This window comes from Aptenodytes patagonicus, chromosome 1 (genome assembly GCF_965638725.1).
Source record: "Aptenodytes patagonicus chromosome 1, bAptPat1.pri.cur, whole genome shotgun sequence".
Lineage (NCBI taxonomy): Eukaryota > Metazoa > Chordata > Aves > Sphenisciformes > Spheniscidae > Aptenodytes > Aptenodytes patagonicus.
Window position 1 is genome coordinate 71,635,947 of NC_134949.1, and position 25,557 is coordinate 71,661,503.

Sequence of the window (25,557 nt, forward strand, 5' to 3'; positions counted from 1 at the left end):
AGCAGAAAAGATCACTTGGTTTTGTTTTGTGTTTTTTTTTTCCGTCTTATATGGCTGGGGAAGGTGCTAAAGACAGCCAGAAATTCCCAGCCTCCCTCTTTCTCCAGTGTGATTGTGCCTTTGACCTGCTCAGATCATAAACAAAAATGGAGAAGCCGGCTGCATCTGGAAGGAAACATACAGGCTACAATACAAAATAAGCACAGTCAGAAACCGTGGCAATTTTTTTTAATCAACTATATCTTCTGAGACTTGATGGAGAACTATAAGAGTAAAAGAGATGATACCCAATAACAGGCAGGGCTGATCAAATATTTAATAGCTCACAAGAAAGGTAAACATATATGAATATTTTTCTTGATGTAAAACTCCATTCACAGAACTTGCTGTGTTTCTCAGGCATCCTGTAGCATCCAGATACCCTAGGACAGATAAAAAAGAGTTGCATACACTGTTTAAATGTTAAATAATCTCACTGGCCTTTTTGAGTATGTTTACTGCTTGCGTTCTGCAAAAAAAACCCCAAAAAACAATGTATGGAGTTCCTCTCCATACACTATTTCAGTGAACACTGCACAGTGTTAAAGGAAAGAAATATCAGACAAAATCTTTCATACACTTATTTATGAGGAAGAGATTCAATGCCAAAGACAGATTTCTGACTTTTTTTAAAGGGAAATGACCTTTTGTGGTATAGTTCACCGTTTCTCCTGCATTGAAAGACTAATAAGCATCTGGAAGCTAGTCAGGTTGTACATCTGAAGTGTGTCAATCATTCTTGTTATGAAAAGACAGATCTTAAAAAAAAAAAAAAAAAAAACAAAAACCAAAACCACAAACCTGTCAACTTGTTTGTTAGGGGGACTGTGGGACATACTTTTAAAAGTCACAGGGCCTGTACTTATCAAAAAGAAAGCTAAGATAAATTTGCACTTGAACACATAAGTGGCAACCCGTGTACATTATTCTAGCCACCCTTTGCACTTGTTTTTGTTATTGTTTTATCCATTGCTGTCATTGAAATGGAAGGACTTTAGGTGTGAATATATTTAAGAAGGATCCACGCTTTTTTTTTTTTCATAAAAACCTTTGTCACTGAAAAATAGCTTTGCTTCAAAAACTTCATGGACTAGGACTTCTTCTATTTATAGGGTTGTGGGTTTGTTTTGTTTTGTGTTGTTTTGTTTTTTAAAATAAACCTCATTTCATGCCATATTTATCCAGACTTGCTGAGGCCTGTAAAGCTTCATATAAATCTGGGCTTATACTGCAGCTAAGAATAAATGGTAATTTACAGCTTTTCCCCCTAGGCCAGGCAAACTTGGTAGATCTGACTGAGTGTTGCTTTGGGGTTTTCAGGGGCAAGGGAAGAATTTACTGTAAACCTGAAATTAAGTCCGTGTAAGCTAAAAGCAGGAACACTTTTAGAAACATTTGAAACCATAAAACATCTTGATTTTTATTTTTCTCTAATAATCGAGTGTGATATATGGTTCAGTTAGGATGTTACATTCATTAAATCACTGATTACAAGCAACCACAATTGTTTTAATTCATCAGGTCATTATATTAAAGGTAAAGCTCTAGCATTGTCACTAGCACAACCTTCAAGTAGTTGATGAGCTACCTGAGAAGCTCTTGACAAAGTGTGTTTGATGTGGAGTCCTGCTTGTAGGTGGTGCTCTTAAAATGCAAGAGGATTTTCTTTTAACGATTTTTGTCTTCTAGTGATCTGTGTCCTATAATACCTTGAAATATCTTTATCATGTTCCTGCATACTGCACATCACAAAATAATTCATCCCCAGATTTTACAGTAAATCTAGTGTGCATAGACAGGACTGTGGGAATTTCATCTGTATCATAATACCCTGTTACGCACCTCACTGTCAGGTCCCTCTGCTCCAAATTCTCCGCTTCACCGCAATTCTGCCGGGTGGATTTAGAAAGAACCAGAGTCCCTTAAAGCTGCTCTGATACCACTGCAGCCCAGCGTACATATAGCCCAAGAAAAATTAGGATGCCTTGCAAGTATATGCTGAAAACAGATTCTTAGGGAAGAATGAGAAATGCTCATAATGCAACATGCTCTGGCCATCGATCCATGACATAATGCCACACATGGCCTTCGATAAATTCTGGGAAACGATGGCAGGGATTCACAAGCATCAGTCTTATGTGAGTCAAGGGAACTTGCTGGTGAAGCGAAGGACTCCCTGTTCAGTTCGCTGCTTTGTACTGCAGGAGCTACACAAATGCAAAGGTCAGGGCTTTGACTTAATCTTTGCTATAGGGCCTTCTTAGTAACTGGGAATATGTTTCAGCTTGTACTGTGCCAAGAAGGGGTTGTTCAGATTTCTGGAACGCAAAGTGTGTGTGTGGGAGTTTTAGGTCAAATCACCAAAACCACATTATCTGATTCAGAAAAAGCCATGTTTGACTTCACAATGGGTTCCCCATTTGAGCAGGTTTTTGCTGATTTTTATTTTTTAAAATTTTCTCAAATATTTGCGTGTTTTTCATTCAAATAAACCAAATTCCAGATTAATTTGTGAGGTATGCTGCTGAATACTTCCGTCCTTTCCTCCTGGAGTGATGTAGTGGGTTATAGAGCCCTTAGGAAGCCTTTTGGCTGTCGGTGTACCTTTGACCAGTGGATAGGGGCTTGAAGGACTTCTGGAGCTTCTGGAATACCCTTGTATCCGTATCTTTCACTAACTGACCACTTGCAAACACTTACAAATTGCCCTGTTTCTTTTTCCATGAGTAAATGGAAGATATCTCATTGCCTCATTATTTTTAAAGCGTTGCTGGTTTATTAATAGACTCGCTGTTTTTATTGTTTAGATGCTAGAAACAAATAAGGTTGCCCTTGTTTTCATAGTTCCTTTTTTTTTCTCCAGTCTGTATTTACTTTTCACACCTCCTATTCAGAAAAGAAGAAATTTCTTTTCTTTTTCCTTCACGTCCTACCTTCTTGCATTCTTAAGGAACGCTTTGTATGACATTCCAGGTTTCACCCATTGAAAAAGCCTGGAGCCAGCCTCTCCAGTATGCCAATCTTTGCTTGTTAGCTTTGCTCACATTATACCTTCTTTCTCTACTCGGGTGTAGGCTTGCCTTGGCAAGAACTGTTCTACTGCCTGTGTCTAACACAATCCTGAATAGTTGCTAGAAAACACCTTTTTTACTTTTTTTATTTAAAAAAAAAAAGACTTAATTATCATTTTCTGGAGGATTCGGTTCTATTGGCAGATTGGCATCTTCCAAAGCACTGGCACTTTTTGAAAAGGTGGAGTATCACTAGACCCCCATAATTTAAAAAGGATGCAATTTTTGCATTCTCTTGGCTGCATTATTCTTTGCTGCAACAGCCAGACCAGAATGTTTTAATATCTTAGTCCTTTACTGAAGGTTTCATTCCAGAAGCGCTTCTTACTTCTTTCAGCTATTGTTCGCTTTAACTCTTTGATTCAGATAGTATTGTTCTGAGGCCAAAATGCTACTAGAATTTTATATTTAACTTTTTTTGCTTTTTAGGTAGCTTTAGTCTTTAGTCCTGTTTATGCTACCAGCATTTTAACATTTGAATATTGTAAATGAGTGGAATATTGGAGAAGACTGCATAAAGTACAATCTTAATGTCAAAAATCATTGACTATTACAATTTAATTTACTTAGTAAACAAGAATTTCCTAGCTTAAAATTCAATCCACAGCTCTGAAGTACTGATGACAATCTTAATTTCCTAAAGAAATTTACTGCTCTGTCTTTTAGATAACCTCTCTCTTCATCCTAAACCTGTGTACTGAAGGAAATTTAGACACGGTTAACCCCTTGCATACCAATTTCAGATAATGCTCCAAACACCACCAGAGTGATGGGTACCCAAGAGAGGCCTGTGTCCTTCACTGGTAGCATTGAGTAGGTCTTTTCTGTCCCCAGCTTCTTACAAATGAAGATATGAATAGCATTTGCCTTCTGGAGCTCTAAATTTGGGCTTTGTGCCAGTATCTACACAGGACCTGAATTTCTCCTTCATTTTCTGGATTAATCCCCATCAAGTGTGGCAAATCACTGCTCAAGGCCCCATTTCAGTATAAAATAAGCACATCCCTCTCTGGCTTTGGCCACTTTGAAATCAAGCTTTTGTTGACTGAAGGCCCAAATTATATGAAAATCAAAAAAACGCCACATATAAGCCAGGCAGGGCTCTGAAATGCAGATTCATTATTGTCTAATTTAGTAACGCTGTTAGAAAACAACTTTGTAACTGATCAGTTTAAAGGACATTCCCACAAGAATGTAATGGAGTTCATCTTGCCTAAATGACTTAGAAAATTTGAAACCAAACCCTGAATCTACTTTCAGCCACCGTTTTAGTTTTTTAAGGAAAAGCAAGGTGGTGGCCCATTACTATAAGCAATGGAACCACACCTAGATCCAAAGTTGCTCTGAAGTTTGGTGCCCCAGACACAGCCTTATTGCACTTACGACCCTATTTTGTTCAGATCGATATTGGTTATAGCTCTGATAGCTGCACCGAGGATGCACCCTAATTTATAGTGGTGTGAGTGATAGTGTGGTTGGTGACAAACCAGATTCTGATGTAGTCTTCTCGTTTTGGAAAGACTATTTTCATCATAGTGGTCGAATGGGGGGGCGTGTAGGTGTGTTGGGGTTTTGTTTTGGTTCGCCCTCCCCCCTTTTTTCCTGGGGGCATCGTCTTAAGCAAGACTCCTGCAAAGATGAATAGCTTGCCTATCCTTAAGTTTGGAGATGGCTCTGATCAAAGTGCAGGATTGCGGGGTGGGACAGGGAAGACACGACAGAGGACGTGGCCTCAGGTTTCTCCATGTGCCCCTCTGGTCACTGGGCCCAAGTATCTCGTGGGACAGGATGAATTCTTCTCCACCCCTTGCAGGCTTAGATCTGTATCGTGAACCTCTGAAGAGTTCTCCACGCGCTTTATTCTACCTCCTGAGAACAGCCGTAAGGAAGCCTACGTTGTTTCCCAACACTGTGTCTGCTGCTGGTATCTGGGTACCGGCTACAGCTCCGGCAGCTGTAGCTCCCACAGAGCCACAACTAAGGAGCAGCCGCCTCCCGCAGAAGCCTAAAGCCCCGTGCGGGGCTGGGCTTGCCCCGGTCAGGGTCTGGCCCCGTCCTTTCTCTGCTCCACCAGCCGGCCCCCTTTCCCCCCCGCGTGTTCGTGGCATTTCTGTCCCCCGATCGCGGCGGGGGAGGGAGAGGCAGGAAAAATGACGTTGGGGAGGGACTGTTGTGCGCGTTGGCGGCGGGGGGGGGGGGGGGAGATGCGTTTTTGCCTGCCGCCCCGCTTTTCCTGCCCGCGGAGAGGAGATGCTGTTGGGAGAGGGAGAGCCGGGGGATCGGGGTAGGGCGGTGCGGGGGAGCGAGGGCGGCGGCTGCCGGCTCCCAGCCCTGGCCTTCCGCCGGGGGCTGGGGCCGCTCCCGCCGAGGAGACCGCGCTCCCGGAGCCGGCGAGCGGCTCTCCCCACCCTTTCCCGTGCAGCGAGCGGCGCGATCGCCCAAACTCCTGGGAGGGGAGACACCCCCCGCCGCCGCCGCCTCCCCTTCCTCCTCCTCCTCCTCCTTCTCCTCCTCCTCCTCCTCCCCGCCGCAAACCCCAAATAAAAGGGGCGGGGGGCGGCAGGATGCGCCGCTCGGCGGGGAGGTCGGCGCCGCCGCCGGCCGCCTGATGCCGCCGCAATTCGCCATTGCCGGGCACGGCTTGGAGCCGAGCGGAGGGAGGCGAGGGGCAGAGGCGGGGGGCCAGGGGGCAGAGGAGCAGCAGCCCCCCCTGCCCGGTCGCCCCCGCGGGCCGCGGCCGCCGTCCCCCCCGATGCCCGGCCGCCGCCGGCGGGGGGCCCCGGGGGCCCGCTCCTGCCTCCTCTGGCTCTTTGTGTTGCTGAAGGTAAGTGCCGCGGAAGGGGAGGGGTGCGGGTCCCCACCTCCCGTGGGCACCGAGCCCCCGCCGCGCCGCCTTTGTGTGCCTTCCCGGCGGCTCGGCGGGACCGCGGCGCCCGGGCATGGCCAGGTAGCAGTGCCCGCTCCGCCTCTCCTGCGGGGCGGCAGAGGCAGGGGCTCAGCCCCGGCTGTCCCCTCTTTGTGCTCCCGCGGGTGGCCGCACAGGATCTGCATGTGGATTTGGGGGGGGGGGGGGGGGGGGGCGGTGCCGCCCCGCGGTGCGCGATCCGACGGGCGGGCAGCCCCCTCCGCCGTGCCCCGCGCCCCGGGGCGAGATGCGCCCCCGCTCCCGTATCCCTTCCGAAAGTGCCAGCAGCCCGGGGGAGCTGCGGCGGCGCTTCCTCCCATCCTCCGCCTCCTCCAAAGTTACCCGGTTCCCAGCGGGGGTGCCGAGAGAGGGGTAATGTGCCGTTTTAGGGGTGTAATTGCCCCGCGGGGCCGGGCCGTGGCGGGGGCGCCGCGCTATCCTTCAGCACCCCCGGCCCCTGCCGCCCACCCCGGCCCCTGCCGCCGCCCGGCTGCGGCGCTGGCTCCGGGGAAACACACCCCGCCGCGGCGTGTTCCCCCATTAAATGCCTCTTATCTTTCATGCATCCCGCCCCCCCCCCCGCAAGAGAACCGTTATGAAAATGGAGCTAACAAAGGGGCGGGTGGTGTATCGTGACGGTTTTATCGTGGCAGAATTTAACATTGCTTTCTGATCGGTACCGTGCTATGTTCAGGCTCAGCCTATCTTCTTGGCAGATTAATTTTTCAAAGTTCTGCTTAATACTGCAAGCTTGGTTTCACATGACATTTTTTATCTCTACGCTTTAGGTCCTTTAATGGTTTCTCAAGCATATTTAATATGCTTCGTGTAACTTCTAGAAGAAAATGTATGTACCGTCTAGGTGAATATCACTGACTATAAATGTCATTGCCCTAAAGTACAGTGTTCAGCACTACTAAAAACTTTCTTATATATTTGTCAGTCATTGTCAAGGAGAGCTCCGCAACTAAGGACCTGACCTTTCAGAGTCTTCTAAATGTAAATGTTCTATGGAAATCAGCAGGACTCCCTGTGTGAATAAGAGTTTGCAGGATCATGTCCTAGAACAGCAGTGGTGTCACTTCTAAAATTGACATTGCATTGACAGAACTATTTAAAGGGAAGCTTTCACAGCATCTGTTCACATATAGTAGTCAACTGTCAGCTGTCTCATTTTCATAACTGCTGAAACATACATTTATGCAAGATAAAATGTTAATATACAGACAAAATTTTGTTCCTTGGAATTTGGTGATTTTTTCTGAATTTTTATTTTTAAGAAAGTAAGACTGTGGACGTTATGGCCTAGCAGAAAGATGAAGGTTCTAGTTTGTTCCCTAATAGAGAAGTGCACAGAGTTCTAAGTAGCTGTTTTATCCCACAATCACAGAGTTCGTATTACTGTGAATCCTGGCTTTTTTAAAAAATTAAGGTGTTTTGGTGGTGTGGTTTTTGGTTTTGTGTTTTGTTTTTTTTTTCCTGTTTTGGTTTTACTAGCACTACTGCGACAAAAAATACTGTGGTAAAGCAAGACAGGAAATAGGTAGTTTAAATTAGTAAAATACTATACTTGTAAAATAAATAATAAATCTCAAGAAATTTGGTAAGGTTTGAAGGTAGCCTCGGGTCTTCATTCTGGTGGAAAGTAAACATTACTTCTGAGCCAGATAAAACTCAGACAAACCCGGGACTGGAATGACAAAGAAAGCTGATGAGCATTAGCAGAATTTTGTAGTGTAAGAGAAGGTAAAGCTGTAGCTCAAGATAGAGGTGCATCAGTAACACCAGGCATGACTGGATTATGACTTCGGTTGGATAGCAAGTCTACTGTAATTAGTTATCTTGTACATTATTATCGGATGCTACAATAAGAGGAGAACTGACACTTCAGAGGACACTCAAAGTAAACATGGTTACAGGAAGGGAGTTGGGGAAGCAAGAGCAGTGCTTGTTTCAGATCACTGGAATAAGACAATTTTCCCGAGTCTGAAATTCACTGAATTTTCTTTAATGTCTGCATTTTTTTTTTTGCAGTGACAAATAATTGAAAACAACTAATTTCAAAACAAGGCATTGCCCTAGTTTTGTGCTGTTTAGTTCTGCCAACTTGTTGAAGCAACACTAAAATTATCCAGCCTCAAGTTACTAAATTGATGTTTCACCTGGAAGTTAATCTCATTGAGAAAGCAGCGGCATTGAACTGATTAATCTGAAAGTGGGCAAAACTGATGTCTGCATGCTTACTGTTTCAGTGTTAGCAGCCCAAATGTCACTTGCTAAGCTGTATCTGCTTGGTGGGGCCTTGATGCCCATCTGGCAATTCGTAAAATCATCAGCAGACTTTGCACAGTGATAAAACTGCTCAAAGCACATTTTCTCTTCTCTTCCAATTGTTGTATTTCATGGTGTAAAGTAATAGTGCCGACTTGTTCCAACTCCTTATGTTGTCTGAGGTTGCTGGTACAGTCAATGACAAAAGGAGCTCAAACAGGAATATTGCCCACTGCATGTCATGTGCCTGATATTGTTGTCCGTGGCCTAGTAATATTATCGCATCGTACTTCTTTCACAGTACGATGCGAATGCTTTCTGTGCTCCAGGTAATACCATAATCTCTTTTGGAAATACAGCAGTGTGATCTTGAACCTTTATCATTCTCTTTCTTCAGTGGTTTTCTTACGTGATGTCTAGTTTAGAAACTAGCAGAAGAAAGGTACTGTGTGCGAGCTCAGATATTAATATGGATTTACAGTACTTGGGAGAGGAACAGGGCTGTGTCTTGCTTCAGAGAAAAGCCTCCAACCATTCTGCTGTAGGAATCTCTTACTTAATATATTGCCATTTTGCAATGGGTCTGTGTTCTCTGGTGTTTCAGTCTGAATGGCTGGAAGGCATACTCTTTAGCAGCGTGCTTTGTAATTGTCTCATTTTGGTGTGGCAAAGGCATGGCTGATCACAGCTGAAAGGAAAAGCTGTACTTCAGCTAAATAAAGAACAATAAAAAGTAGACACGTTCCCTGATCCCAGTGACTGACGCTATCTTTCCCACCTTTTCTAACTGCAATCCAGCAACCTTCCCTTAGTCACGTCTACACCGAGCTTCGACCAGTTGAAGTTGTGTCCTGGATTATGTGACCGATATGTCAGATGTCCCATGCTGTTACTAGCTTGTATCTGGGTGATTCTATGTTTCCTTGTGTGTGGGACAAGGTAGAGCTCGAGTAGAGGACAAAAGCATCTTAAACATGCCAGACCTGGTGCTGGGACATCATTTACAATCTGTTACACCTCCAGGAGGGTCTGACCAATGCTCTCAAGTAGGAAGACAATGAGAAAACTGGTTGTCACAGTAGTTCCATGTATGGTCTGAATAGAAGGGATGATACTCTTCAGGAAAATTGTCTACTTTAAAATTGTCTGGTTTATTTTACAAATAAAAAATGCATCTCTTATTTCCAGGAGACTGAGGTCTTTGTATCAGTCAGAGCTCTTCAGGCTCTGCATATAAAGCAGCAACACCCTCTTTCCTTCCCTTAGCAAGGACAACTTTTTATGTCTAGCAGGGTAGACTTTTGTCCACTACTACATCAGTTTACGGAGTTTGGTGTCATAGTGCAGTCTAAATTCAGGTTTACATGGACCAAGGCGTTCAAAGAGATTTAGATTCTGTAAGACTTTACTTAGCACAACCTTACCCAACAAAGGAAATGCATTTCTATTGGTGTAATTTTCAAGAATTTCTGCATCTAATGTTAATAATCTGAAGCAAAAGCCATACCATCAGGACACTGCCTCTTTCTGTGGGAGAAACCTTTTTAGGAGAAAGGCTGATTTCACAGATGGGAGCCCAAGTGCTTCATCACTGTTTCCTCCTGGCTGGAAAAAAAACCTGGACACAATGTGAATATTGGTACGGAGTCCTTTTAGCATCTCTTCTCTCTCTGAGAGATGCTGGCTGAAGCTCTTATCGAGAAAACAAGTTTGTTTGTTTTTTTTTCCTCATGACCACGTCCTACTAATATCAAAATAAAACCCCCTATCTTACAAGTTAGTTTTGCAAACAAAAATGGATGTAAGGTTTCTCATGATGGGACAGACTCAGAGGAGCTACTTAGGTAAAAGTCTGAACTTTTCTGCCTACCGCTAGTCTGAGACTATCCAGGCCATATGGGAGAGAAAAACATCCTCCCAGCAAAAGCATACACTTTTCTTTTTAAGAAAGTTTATTATGAATGGTCATCCTTAGCTCAAAACTTCTACAAGTCATGTTCTCTCTCATTTCATTATTTTAATGGATTATTTCTAGACCAGGGTGATTCTAGAGGGCAAAGCTAATGAAGAGGATGCTTGGATGCCAACTCATGTTTACGGAACTGTAGTAAGGACTTGCAAAACCCTCTCTGCCAGTGGAATAGAAGTCTGCTACTACTCCTTGGCAAATTTCTGATTTCATTGTGGTGAAATGATAGTGGACCATCAAGAAGAGATCTTTCATCCCTACAGGAGTAATGAGCCCCAGACTCAAATTGCACGAGGTCAATAAGACAATTTCTAGGTTGTATCACCTCAGTCAGAAGCTGAGGGAACTGGGGTTGTTTAGCCTGGAGAAAAGGAGGCTGAGGGGAGACCTCATCGCTCTCTACAACTACCTGAAAGGAGGTTGTAGCGAGGTGGGTGTCGGCCTCTTCTCCCAAGTAACAAGCGATAGGACAAGAGGAAATGGCCTCAAGTTGCGGCAGGGGAGGTTTAGATTGGATGTAAGGAAAAATGTCTTTCCTGAAAGAGTGGTGAAACATTGGAACAGGCTGCCCAGGGAAGTGGTGGAGTCCCCATCCCTGGTGGTATTTAAAAGACGAGTAGATGAGGCACTTAGGGACATGGTTTAGTGGGCCTGGTGGTGTTGGGTTGCTGGTTGGACTCGATGATCTTAGAGGTCTTTTCCAACCTCAATGATTCTATGATTCTATGATTCTACACTCGGGGGTGATCCCTCATTAGGGTTAAGACAAGGACCATGCTGAATGAAGACTTACCTGTGGCGATCCCATGGCAATTCGTTAAAGGGCTCACAGGCGGCATGCTGACCGAACTTCAGAAGCCCACTAATCTCTGCATTTCTGATGTCACCACACATAGCAATCCAGGCAGATCATGACATGACCTTACAGAGCTTCAGAATGAATGTTAAACTGAACAAAGTCTTGTATAAATCCATCTTGAGACTTGTTTTACTAGACAGTCTCAGCTCTGGAGAAGAGAGCTTTTTTTACTTAGGCACATGGGTCAGGACAATAAATGTCAAAAAATAAAGCTTTGAAGACAGGTCTTTTTGCTGAACAACTTGAAAGGCTCATAGTTAACTTTGGTTTTAAGTGTTCTTTAAAATTATTTGCCTTTTCCATTGGAGAAGTATGTATAATTTTTTGTCATCCTGAGCACTCTTATCTTCTAGTAAATTAGTGATTACATTTCCATTACTCAAGATTTTAAGGATTCTATTCTTGTAGCAAAATGTAATTGGTTGCAATGCAAACAAAAAAAATCAAACTTTGATAAACGTTAAAAATGTTTTAAAATGAAAAGCTTTACACAGAGTTTAGTACCTAGGAGTCTACTAAGAAAATGAAGAGAATGGCTTATTAAATATGTTCTGCTCACAAAAGCCATTATAACTTTTTTTTTAATTAAGCTTCTATCAATGTATAGATGAAAAGAGGAAAATCTTTATGAAAGAAATGTGGCAACATATACTAGCTGCCACGTGCGCAATGTGTAACAGATGAATAGAGAATGGGAGATACTTGAAACAGAAAGGTTACCTTGCTTTTCATAGCACTGCATAATCTTGAATGAATACAGCCAGTGAAGGGAGCAACTCCTAAGGAAGAAGTCTGCCGTCTTTACGGTAAGCCAAACGTGATGCATTTCATTTCTGGAACTCCTTCATTCTTATGCTAGGAAATTACACTGGCTTTTAAATGAAGGAGTTCCAGAAATAAAATGATATGCATCATGTCTGGCTCGCCATAAAGATAGCACATTGTACCAGAGCAAGAGTAGTATGTGCTGTGCTCAAATTACTATGGTTATCTTTGCATTTTCTCTTCTCTTATATGCGTGTATTTAGAGAAGAAATGCTTTACAGTAAGCATCGGTGATGGGAAAATTGGTGACACAGCTGATAGTAACAGGGAAGAGAGCTATCTGGAGATATGTTTTTAAGGGAATTAATACACTCAGCTTTCAGTATGCTGTTCTTGAGGTGGCAGCATGGACATGAGAAGAGAATATGTGGGATAGGCACTGTGAATGGGTAGAAAACATAACGTTGGGGATGGAAAAATTCGAGTGGGACATTTAAGCACAGGGATCGAGCACTTCAGAGGAGCTGAATGGAGATAACAGAAGTTAACAACTCTGTGCTATTCTATGTCAGCCAGAGATTTAACATAAGGTAGCTGTTTGGTAGATATGAACACCTCAGAGGATAAAAATCCTAAATTCCTTATTAAGTACTTTGGGAAAAACAGATAATGTTGCCTGTCAATCTAACAGCTGTGATTTTGAAATGATTTGGCCTCAGTGCTCTTTAGGAGGTTGAGACATGGGTCTTCTAGTTGTGTCAGAAGGTTTTGAACAACTAGCTCCCTTGTGTGCTATAAACCTGTAGGTCCCCAATTTAGTTATGTTGACTTCCGACTATGTAATGCAAAGGCCAAGGCTTTGGGACAAGAGAGGTAGGTCCCAGTCACTAAGTTGTCGATCAGATCAGCAACCACTTCAATTTTAAAAGCTTTCAATCATTTCCTTGACACATCCCTAGAATCAACCAAGAAGGGGCTGTTCTTCAAGGCTGAGAGGAGTCCCCAGAGCAGCTCACAGGCTGTCCCGATTGCCTTGTTACCTTTGTGTAGTCTGCTGTTTGGCATGTGTCTGTTATCTGGACCACAGCTTTTCAGGATCATTTCCTCGTTGTTCATATGGAAGTCATTTTAATATGGAAGTCATTTTAACATGGAAAGTCTTTACTCCTCATTGACCTATCAAATGAGAAGGAAGGGTCTAGTTCTCATTCCACTTACAAACAGCAAAAAAATTTTAAACTCGAGCAAGAAAAAAACAAAACACCCCCCCCCCCAATTAAAATATGGTGAAGAACACGAGAGAATTGGTGGAAAAAATTCCACAGAAAGAATGCTAATTAGTGTTTTCCCAAAGTACTGCAAGGCAGATTTAAGAAAAAAATGAACATTTTCCAACAGCAATGAAATTTATTTATTTATTAGTTGCTTAGCACTGCTGTGCCTAGCTTTGTTCTGTATGCAAAATATCTGCAAACTCTGCCTGAAGTCTGAAAGATAGACACATCAAAATAAGGATGCTCTTGATAACTGAGAAATGATTATCATATATGCCAGTTGCTGGTATTCTCCAAGGGGCGGATATACCTTCCAAACAGAAATAAGTCACAATTGCTTCCCCCAGGAACTGAGCAGAAGGCTTTTTGTTGTTGTTGTTGCTGCTTTTGTTTTTATTCGGTATTGATTTCTACAGGATGTTGCTCATCAGAGCTTCTGGACATTTACATCAGTTTAAAACATCAAAAAAAATTAATAATCAATGTGACTTTAATCCCTTCAAAGAGAACCCATTAACCTACAAAAAATGCTCTAGCTCACAACAGTTTCATGAAAGTAACTGTAAGCAGGGCAAGAGATGAAAGAGAGAAACATCACTTTTTTTTTTTAAAGAGAATTTTATTCAAAACAGAGAACATAGCTAATATTTTATTGCAGTCTGCTTACTGTAAATGAGGAGGTTTGTTTTTTAATAATTTTCTTTCTCTAATTTGGCTGCCTCTGCCTAATCTTGCACTGATATTAGCTTGAGTCAGTGTCTGCTTCTGAGGAAAAGATTATGATGTCATAAAATCAATATCAGAGGATCCTATACCGTAATCCCTTTTCAGGGAAGTCCATTATATCAGTGCCTCTCCTTCTGTGAGTAATGGCTGTAGAATCAAGCCCTCTAATTTCGCTGTGTGAAGGAATAAGCAGATGGGATGGGATTTTACATAATTAACTAGCAGTTATTAAATACAACAAGAAAAATTATGACATTTTCTGAAAGATAAATGAATACATAGTGAACACTTAAGTGTATTTCAAAATGATCTCTGGTATAAAATTACTTCTCAGTCGGTTACAAAATGATGTGTTAAGCCAAAAATGCTTTTTTATTTTTAAATCTTTTTTGAAAACTAACTCAAGACTCCATAGGCTCCAATGCTCCGTCAGGTTTTCTCAGCAGCATTGTGGGAAAGCATGAAAACTACAGAATGGTGATACGGTATGATGTCACCAGCATTTAACTGAAACGGAGGCACTCCATGGGTACGGCTAACACTTTTGTCATCTCACCTGTTGTTTATGTGCAACATCGACCTGTTAGCTGGAACCAGAACTGACGGGTTGCCTCTAATTCTTAGGATGCTGGGAGCTATCAGAGAGTCTACTGTGCTTCTGGGAATGGGTCCAAAGTCCAAACGAAGTCAATAGAAGTCTTTATGTTGCTTTAAATGGGCTTTGGATCAAGCTGTAGCGGGAAGACCTGCGATCTCAGCCGGGTCATGCTGTGAAGTTTGACATGCAAGCACAGAGCTAACCGTGACATGCCAGTGACCTTGGGCTCGCTGCAGTGTTGGTAGCGCAAACTGGAAGCCACGGGACGGTTTTGATTTTTGGAATCTGAGCTTAAGAAACTCTGAATCAGATAAATCTTGAGCAGTTTTCTTGCTTAGGGAGTAGCTGTATTGGCAAGAGTTGGCGTGTTGTAATCCGCTGCTGGAGACAGTGCAATAGGAGCACACTTGAAGGCTTCTGCTCTTAGAAGAGGAACTCCTCTGCAGGAAACTTAAGTTATGTAACTAATGCTAGGCAAAAAATAGGGTGGTTTTCTCCAGGCAGAGCCATCAGTCTCCTCTTTCTCTTTGTCTGCAAATTTCAGGGACTGTTCAAATAAGAGTTCAGATTGAAGTACGTTTCAACCTATAGCTAATTTTGCTGGCATTGCAGCATTAACACAGATACATGGGTGGATGAAAACCAAATTCTACATCAATACCAGATACTCACTTGTATACGGATCTGAACAATACAGCTGGCCGCTGCTTCTTTAATAGGCTAGCTGAGTCAAAAGCGATACCAAAACCCAATTACGATCTGGGGCCTTTGAATTTCAGAACATAAACTCTCATCCTGCTCCACTCTGGTGCGATCGGAACACAGACGTTATTTCATAGACTCTTTCACTTACGCTGTTCCAGTTAACTACAGAACAGTAGACTTCCATATCTGTGATCACACAAATGGAAATACCAGTTCAAAATATATTCACGTGCTTATCTGAAATGCAGAAAGGAACTAGAATTTGTGAAGTAATTTAAGATAGGTGTCTGGAAAATAATTTTTCTCTAAAGGGCAAATGCACAGCCAAATTAAGAGCTGGTAACAAGTTCAAATTACGTATTGAGTAGCAGAGCTGCTTTTGCTTGGAGGAACTCATGGTGGAGTCAAATCCTCTGAATTCCTTCCACAAAGAAGTAAAAATTGGATGTGTTTTTAGATGTACACACAGAGCAATTGTGGAGGTTCATTGAGCTCTGTCTGTTTCTGCATGGACATGTTTCTGTTTGGTTTAAACCTTGAGAATTAGAGGGGGAATAGTCAAAAGAAGTTAACAATAGCAGCAAGTAAAAAAAAAAAAAAAAAGAGTTTTGGCCCTTTGACTGCAGTGCTTCGTAACAGCTTTAAATGGGATCTGTATCCATATCTGCTGCATATTGTAAATATTCTTTAAAAAGAAGATATTTAGCTTTTCCTTTTCATATTTTTGTCGTCAATGACCCAAACTTTGCAGGAGCCTTTTTGCAAAGCAACATGCCAGAGACCGGTTGGCTATGGCAGACATCATGCTTGATGCTGGGACAAAGGGGTTTTTATGTGGTGGCATACCAGCCTAGCTATCAGATACCAGTTTTTCCTGGTAGGCATTACTACACCAGGTGATGGACAGTAGCAAGTCAGGATATCGGTAAGTGTCCAGGTGGAGGAAACAAATTCTGGAATGTCTGTTATATGGTGCATGAGCATTCGGCTTGGAGCAGAGCCAGAATGCCTTCCCTATGGCCTCGCCAGAAGGACTGGTGTGACTGGAATAGTTGCAGGTGACATTATTTCATACACAATTAAAATATGTTTGTGAACATTACGAGGTTAAGAGATAAAATGGAAAAGAAACAGAAGCATTTTGGAACGTGCCAGAGCATATCTTACAGGCTTCGTCTATTCCAGTTATGTACATGGTTATTTCTGCATCCCTTTTCTTTCTGTAACTAAACTTCAATAAAGACGTGACCTGTTTGGAGGTTGGCTTTTAGTAGTGGTATCTTGTAATGGTTGTATAGGATCAACTGTTCATTGTCAATATGTACTGTGGGGAAAACTCATCTACTGATCAGGGTATTTTTCTTTTTATCTGAAAGATTTTTTTCTTTTATTTTTTCTGGAGATAGGGATTCGTTGCCCTTATGAGTGCTGGTTATATGATTAAAGCATATGAGAGGTAGTGGCTACCTGAATTAATACTAGTTTTAACTGGAAGAATCAATCTTGCCATTGAAATGTTTAGTGTAAGCTGATAGTTTACCATCTCTGCATTTGTCTGCTGTCCCGTAAGGTGTATGGGTCTCATATGGTGCTTAGAAAGAAAGGGTCAAATTTTCTCATGCTTATTTCCCAGTGTAATAACTTACTGTGCTGAGGTTCAACAACACAGCAGAATGGGGCTCACAGCAAACTATCTTGTCTAGAGTGAGGTAAGCCAAGGGCTGCCACGTTGGACTGTCTGTAGATGCAGTGGTAAGGCTGCAAGTCAAAAGCAAGGAATAATTCTCTTCAAAAATGGTGCGGCAAAAGTCACAACGGTGTTATAAGCTGGATGTGGTCTGGTTGGATATCACTGGACAGCTTTATGTTTTGCTGTCCATTTATCCTTCTAGCTGCCTTTAGGATGACAGTAATGCTGATATTCCTCGCTCCACTGCATAGCTGCGAGGGCGTACAGGGCACACTGCCCAGTTGCGGCACGTGGGGAAAGGGGGGGGCAAGAGACTGCAATGGGCCAGTTGAGAAAGCAGGCAATTCAGAATTGTCCCCTGGTTGTCAACAAAATGACAAATGCTGTAGTACAGAGCAGGGACTCCGCGCATCTCCTAGGATACAGGGAAACGTGTAACTGTTTAGAGTCATACAGTAATTTAGGCTGGAAGGGACGTCTGGAGACCATGTGGTCTGAGCCTCAGCTCAGGGCCATGTCCAGTTGAGTTTTGAGTATCTGCGAGGATGGAGATTCCACCACCTCTCTGGACAACCTCTTAGGCCCCCGCAGGAAAGGAATGACAGTCAATTAAACCTTTTTAAAAATCATGAATTGGGACTCAAAAGGGCATGAAACTGTCTTATTAACCTGACTGTGTTGTGGTTTTTTTTTTCTTTTTTTTCCTTAAATGCATTTAGAAAATAATTTTAGGCTATCTTTCTCCGTAGAATTTAAAACTCTGGGCTACAGTCACAAGCTTTTTGTTGAAGTCTGCTGGTTTGCTTGCATTCACCAGCTCCTTGGAGCTTGAGCCTTAAATATAACATCAAGGATAAAATTCTTAGAGCTGCCAATTAAGCTGCCTTAATTATTACCTAAACTGTCTGCAGAGTCAGACAGGTATCTGCCATCGCTGCACATTCATTTCACAGGTTTACATTTCTCAAGAAGGCTTTTTGATTGAGATTTTTTTTTTCCTCCCCTCCCCCCCCCCCCTTACTTACACTTCTGGGAGGAGAACGATGCCTTCATATATTTTACAAGCTGAGGCCTTAGGCATGCAGGAAACCATTAAAGCTTCACCGCGGGGGTACTTGTGAGCGATGTGAATTAAAGGCTGTTGGGGCAGGGCTGGCCTCTGTCCTGGCTGGCTTAGTGCTGGAGCAGAGGAATCAGTCATCACTGATCCTCTCTAACTTTACAGTTAGAGAAACTTGTGAAAATCAAGGTGGAAAAATACATATCTCAAGGGAATATGTGGTATCCTTTCTGGAAATTTCCCTTATGCTTTTTGTATTGATAACTGAACCACTGCTCCTAAAATCAATAGAAGATTACAGGGACTTGACACACTTAATGAGCTCTAAAGGAACAGTTACTTTGGACTGTGATTACAGCTTCTGCTGCCTGACTCCGCATCATACTAGCATTTTATTACTAATGATTTATAATGTTGGAGGGGAGGATGAATTTGGTGATTCATTAGTTTTTTCACAGATTTTGCCTTGAAATTTTGTTAGCTCATACTTTCAGATGTTTACTTGTCCATGCTAGAATACAGATTCCTTTTTTTAACTACAGGATACAGAATAATAAAAAATACCCCACTGTCCCAAACCAAACAAAATAACCCACAAAAAACCCCAAAACCCAAACAAAAACCCCTCCCCCCTAAGTTTAAAAAGTCCCTAAGATGGTTGTTGTTCTATGGCCCTTGCTTCTTCCAGTTCTGTTCCATGAATCCTGATTTCCAAACAATATCACCATAAAAAAGCCTTCTGCTTATAGCTTTAAAAAATCAGATCTTCCAGTGAATAACACAAAAGCGTATCTTACAGTTAAAAAAAAAAAATCTCATAATGTCAGAAGCAAAATGATGCTTTTTCCCTGAAGACCCTACAATGCCAGATTTAATTTATTTTGGGAAGAAAGAAAGACTATTCTGCAGAATATGCTTACCACTTGTGAAGTGAAAGGTGTCGCCAGAGAGTGTGAAGATATCCTGGAGAACAGAGCTTACACAGAACGAGCCGAGTTTATAGAAAAAGGAAAAACCTCTGCACCTCTTTATATTTAGCATAAAAGAAATGGATAGAAGGGATTTCAAGATGTTGTGCATGGCCTAGGGCAGATCAGCTGTGCTCAGACTGTGGGTTCAGAACGTTCGGTTCTCTAATCCCAGTTCTCTTCAAAGCTAGGTTTAGCTATGCCAAACTCTCTGGCCTCCACTGCGCAGGGAGGGTGGTGTGAAAGAGGAGACCCTGAGGTCCGCTTTAGCTGCTGCTGTGCCCAACAGAGCTGCAGGGCATGTGGGAAAGGGGCTGCAGACTGAAATGGCTCTGCCAGAGATCCCCTTGCCTGCAATGCAGTTTAAATGCACGATTTTATAGAATCATAGAATCATTGAGGTTGGAAAAGACCTCTAATTTCAATTGATGTTAATAATTTGGAAGGTTTATAGATTATTAAAACAGGGATGGTCTGACAGTTGCATGTCATGTGGATACAGGAGTTTCACATATACTCTGGTTTTCCACATTGCGTTGTTTCTTGGTGTCTTTTACAGGTTTAAAGAACAAAGTCTAGTGGTGTCAGATGATGCTTGGGATTGATCCTTTATGTTTTTGTCCAGAAACGCTACCCCCTGTTCCTACAGTACTATGTGACGGATGGCTGGTAATTGCTGTGAATTTTTGCAATGATAACGAAAAGGCTTTTTGCATTAGGAAATGAGCCCCAACCTGAATGAGGGGAAGCAGATGGACTGCAGAGATGTGTCTGCATCCTGCACCCAGGAATGCATGTGCTTAGTTAAGAAGGCTAATAGAGGGGAAGGGGAGTGTCCCCTTCTGCCCCCTGATAAATCCGTCTCTCTGCTGTCATCAATGGCTGTAGAATGGGAGCTCTGGGATTTTTCTCTGCTGAAATGGTCTAGTCTCATTTATCTCTTTTCCTCTTTGCATATTGACATATTCCTTCTCTGCAAATATTTATCCAAACTCTTTACTTGGAGTGTTGGACTAAAGGTCATATCCATTTTTTTTCTCTTTCTCTCCTTTTTTTTCTCTAGTCTCTCTGTTTCTAAAGATGTCAGATTAAATAACTGATGATTTCTTCTGATGCCAGAAGGCCTTCACGATATGCATATTGGGCTTTAGTGTATTTTTCTTTTCTGCATCTCAGTGTTTTCAATTTGTATGCAGAGCCATCCTCTTACCATGAACTCCTATGCCCAGAGCTGAGGATTATGTTCTTATCCAACATATGTACTCAGCCTGAAATGCTAAATCTCTGCTACTAGAGGAATGGAAAGATGTTATGGTTAAAGGATCTATGTCAAAGTAACCAGTCAGATCAAACTATAAATAGTTTCTGGTGACAGGCAAGATAAAGATACTCCCTGTATGTTTGCATCCCCTGACCAGCACCAACTCATAAATTTAAATATCGCTATTCTGACTGTGAGGGATTAAACAAATATGTTTTTTAATTTAAAAAAAAAAAATCAATTTTGTGACAGTAATGGAGGAGTCTCTGTGGATGCTGTTTTCTACAGGAGCAGTCAGATTTTGGTAGCCTGTAGCATGGGGACTGTGGAAACAGAGGATGACAGTGGCGTAGTGGGGCCTGAGTTGTTCCCCCACCCCTTCAGCCAGCCCGGTCTCACTGGGAGACCAGAAGCAGTTCCTGCAGGACTCGACCTGCTGGTGTCTCTGTCCCATCCTGTCCCTATTGCAACAGTTCAGGTAGGAGGAGAAGAGGGGGCAGAATAACTCACCGGGCTTTGTAGCTCCCCCTATAATATGTCAGGAGATGCCCGCTGATGTTGGCTGTTAGTGTGTACAGCTGCAGCGCAAGGGTGGCTTTGTGGCAGAGCAGGTGAAGGTGGTGGCAGGGACCTGCCCAGGTGTTGGGGAGGATCCAGCTGCTCTTACATCCCAGCCTTGCCTGCCTGTGAGTCATGCCGGGGCTCATGGAGGCAAGCTTGCTAACATTGCCGTGCTAATGGTGCTCCTCCGTCCCTGCAGCTCTGCGCTGGAGAAGAGTGCTGTATCCTCCCGTTTTCAGAGAAAGGCAACTTTGCTGGCTATAGAGAAGAAAGCAGCACCATGCTTTCAGCTGGTCCTTTCACTTTGAGGTCATTTGTATCCTGAAAGGGAGGAAGCAGAAACTGTGTCCTCCTCCACGGAGCAACTGGACTGTGCTAGTGCATCCCTCTCTGACAGATACGCAACTGGTACAAGCCACAGAGGCATTGCCATGATACCTCAGCTCAGGTGTTTTCTGAGGGCTTACGTTACCATTCACATTACCACATCATCGTAACAGAGTGCTGACTGGTACCTAAAATGCTGGTGGGGAGCTTAGCAGTGGATAAGCTGCAGGCTAATCTGGTTTTCAGTTTGTGAAACTAGGCTCAGTACTTGAGGGGGAGAGGAGGAGTGCCTCTGAGGCAGCATCTTGTTGGAGAGTTGGAAGAAATTCCTAAGAAAATGCAAAAAGACAAAGAATCTTCTCCTTTTCCTTTCCTTCATGAATTAAATACTAGATGATTTTTTTGTTTTTACATTAATGGGCAGAGTGTGTGGATGTTTTATTTATTAATGCTGTGCAAAAAATACTGTGGAGGTTGGGTATTCTGAAGGTTTGAGAGGGAAAATAATGATTTGGATTGACTGACAAAAAATATTTTGTAGTTCTTGCTATGATGGAGAAGCCTAAGGAGCTTCCCAGCAAGTATTTTGATTCTCCAGAAAGAACGTGTCAATCCTAAGCTTTCAGCCCTCTTTAAATAAAAGAAAAATGGAGGCAGGGACAGTCAGTCAAGGAAAATTCAGTAACTTTAACAACCATTTGCAGGTATTCGCAAATAGTTGCAATTGTCTGAGATCCATATTTTTCAAAGAATAAAATACTAGCCCATTTCTCGCATTTATCCTTTCTAGTGTTTGTCCCCTTGCTATTGTTTCCTCGGCCTCTTTCCCCTCCAGCCCACTTCTTCCCCTCTGTTTCACCTGTCATCTCCTTCTGCGCCGCTCAGCCCTGATTCTCCTCCACCCGCACTTAACCCTGCTCAAGTCCCTTTGGCTCACACCCAGCCTCTAACACACCCTCCTCACCTAAACCGTGTAACCTCATTTCTGAGGTATTTTGCTTTTCACTTCTACGTGAAGTTGTATTTCTCCAGTAAACATTTTGGATTGCGTTTTATAACAGTCAAAGAAAAAGCTTCTTTGCACACACCATTTGCAGCCATTTAGCCCAGCTCAATAGTTAACTTCCAGTGGAATGCTAAATAGTCACAAAAAGACTATGATTACATGAAAAGACTATTTTAGTGAAAATAGCTGCTATTCAAATAGAGATCATATTTCTTAGGGAAAAAAAGGGCCAATTACTGTGCTTAGTCACCTACACTGTGAATTCAAATGAACTTCATCTAAAGCAATGGTTTTACACCGATTTTTACCAAATGTAACTAAAATCAACATCAGTGCCTGTGACTTTGAGCTCAGCTGGCTGTAACTGTGCTAGGGTTTCATAACCTCGTCCCGGTTACAGTTCATAGAATCACAAGATGGTTGAGGTTGGAAGGGACCTCTGGAGGTCATCTGGTCCAACACCCCAGCTCAAGCAGGGCCACCTAGAGCCGGTTGCCCAGGACTGTGTGCAGACAGCTTTTGAATATCTCTAAGTATGTACCTCCACAACCTCTTTGGGCAACATAACACCACCAGTTGGCCATATACAACCACCAGCTGGCCCTGGGATACCATCACAGAATCAACACATAGCAGACCGTTGATATAGACACACTACTGTAAAATATAAATAGATCAACTTTTTTTTTTCCAAACTAAAAATTCTTTCTTCCTTAGAAATATATGGTTGTTTGTCTTAAAAGTATTGTACTGTAATCTTAGAAGGATGGGAGCTCCAAAGCCTTTGTGAAGAGCTTAAAATTTATTTTTATTCTGCCCCCCCCCCCCCCCCCCCCCCCCCGCCTTAACCTTTTCTTGGAAAGCATTTAACGCAAGCTTGTTTGGGTGTTTTTGTCTGTCTGAATTACATATATTCCTTCCATTAATCATACTCCAAGCTTTCTGGTAGATAAATTGGTCCTCCTCTACACCAGGACAGGTTGATGGCCCATAAAATAGATTTTCCAGGACTATTGTTACGGCTATGTGATTTATACCAAGGCCCTCCCTAAGTTCTAAGCCCACAATTACTAACAACAGTGGTGCTCCCACACAACATACTGGGATTTAATCGGACACATTATTAGCAAACAAGAGTGCTTTCTCTGGAAGGTATATGACCTTGCTTTTGAATATCACTGTTTTAAGTTCTTATAATTTTTGCTAGAAAACCAGTCACTCCATCAAGTTGTGAAAGCAAATAGATAATGAACTAAAACCACAAAAGCATGTTTTGTGAATGTTATCTTCGAAGAGTTTCACTGGAGGTCTCCAATCCGTGAATGGAAAGCTGGTGGCTAGGTACAGGCTCTGATATAAAAGGAATTGAACGACAGCTGTAAGCTGCAGCTGGGGATGGTGTGGGACCCCTTCAAGAAAGGTGTCCCGCTAACGGCACAACAACTCTGTGGCTTCGCTGGTGTGTGGGGTTCCCGAGCAGGTGGTGCAGCTGGACTGATGGCTCTGGAAGAGTGTTGAATGGCATGTGCGTCATGTAGTAGCAGAGAGGGGCTGAGCAGTGGAGGTGAAGAAGGGACACAATGGTAGGGACAAATGAGCAAGCCTCAGGTGGCTGTGCCAACAGTCACGTGGCTTTGCAGATATTTCCTCTTCTTCCTTCCAGAAATGTTGTCCAGGTGCATTTACATGACTTTACAAATCCTCCTGAGTTTCTGGATATCTGATAGCCAGAACAGGTTGGATGCTCCTCATAGGAGCTACTAGACTGTGGAGCCTTGCATAAGCAGTAGGTCCAACCTCCCCAAAGTCCTGAGATTGCTACGCATGTGCAGGATAACTTACAGAGTTAAGAGGAAAGTGTTGCCTTTATGCTTCTGAATGCGTTAGGAAGCACTGCAAATGCTTTCAAAAGCATCTGCATGTGTGTTTCTGTACAAGTCCAGCAGTTTGGTTTCCTTAATCCCACACACTAACGTAATGACAGGTGGACCAGCAAGGCAGTACCTTGTTTCCACTGAAATCGATGTCAGTCTTTCCATTATATTTCCACCTATAAAGGTGGTGGGACTGGGCCACAGGCAAGGGCCTTTTCGTCCCAGTGCCTACTTGCAAGCATAGACCTCATCTGAGCAAAGCCCATAAGGCTGCGCCTGACCTGGAACACATGGCTTTGACAAAGCGACCCGTGTCCCGAGGCCTGGGGACATCCTTAACTACCCAGCTGAACCAGGGCTGGAGAATTTACTCTCTTCAGTGATCACATTGACTTCAGACTGTTTTGCAGGCTTCAGGGCCAACAAGTACAGACTGCAAGACCCAGCTATGAAATGATGAGAAATAAGGTGTTTTCCAAAGTACGGTATCTGTGATGATATTACCTTGTGTTTAGTGGCAGCACTTATTACAGTGGTGTCAGATCTTAGGTTCACCTGGCTTATGTTGCTTCATCCCAGTAGTTTGCTGGTTCCAGGAGGTTTCATTCCTTTTGGCTCCAGTCCTGCCCTGTGCAAAGCCACCGGCTCCTCTCTTGCACCGCCTCAGGTACTTGTTGGACCCTTTTTTTGGAACTAGCCCTGCTCACCGCTACAGCTGGGGTAGTTTTGTGGAGGGTTAGCAAGTTCAGCCTTCACAACGAGTGGTCCAGCAGGCAGTGGAAGGTGTGGGAGCGGATGGCTGGGAGGAGACGGGGGAAACAAGGAGCAGTTCCTCCTTCCTCTGCTGACAGCAGGCTGTTGGGTCCGCACAAACCGTCTCATGTCTCTTCACTTTTAGAAATAAGAGCAGACCCAAGCAGCACTTGAGCAGGAACCCACCTGGAACAAGCCGTTCAATAGGAAGGAAATTCTCTTGAGTTTCTCTTCAAGAAGAGTATGAACTGTACTTGGAGACTTCACTAAATTCAAAGTCTGGTTGGTCAAATATTGTTTGTGTTTTCAGCTATGCACAAAGTCCCTTGCAGTGGACGTGGTGCTAGCCAGTGTCGATGCACGCTGGCCCAGGGTTGTTCTGTCCCAGAAGACTGCTGTGAGTCATGTGTGCGTCATTATCAGTGCTAGTAAAAAAAGAAGGGGGAAAAAAAAGAGAAAAACACAAATGGAGAAGCTCCCCTGCCTCAAATGAATAGTAGGCAGGTGTAAACATGTTTTTTAATATAAATAAAAATTTCAGGTAGGTTTCATCTTGCAAATATTTCAGTGTGTCTTATGTAATTGTTTTTGGGAAGTCTGAGGAACTATTGGGAAAAATGAGTTCTGCATCAATGTAGGGTGTTATAGTCCTGTCCTGAAATTTGTAAAGGGGTAATGCTGGGACTACTGCCTTTCACATCCTGTAACTGATTTCCTAGAAGGGCTTTGTGAATGGGGAAAAAGGACGGCCAGTAAAGGATGGCTGAAATTTTGATGAAGACCAGACCAATTTTACCCATGGGAGTTCTTTTACCTTCTGGTCATTTCTAGAAATGATTTATTCTCTCCAAAAACATTAGGCTGTTCTAGATGTA

At 43.0% G+C, this 25,557-nt stretch overlaps 1 protein-coding gene across 1 annotated transcript in view; it reads left to right on the forward strand.

The window, feature by feature from the left end:
* Nucleotides 1–5,450: 5,450 nt before the first annotated feature.
* Nucleotides 5,451–25,557, forward strand: part of PTPRO (protein tyrosine phosphatase receptor type O) — a 157,852-nt gene continuing 137,745 nt past the window's right edge. The window contains 3 exon segments of the mRNA XM_076342166.1: nt 5,451–5,838; nt 5,840–5,879; nt 5,882–5,934. Of these exon segments, the coding sequence (XP_076198281.1) occupies nt 5,719–5,838; nt 5,840–5,879; nt 5,882–5,934 (213 nt within the window). The 5' untranslated portion in view covers nt 5,451–5,718.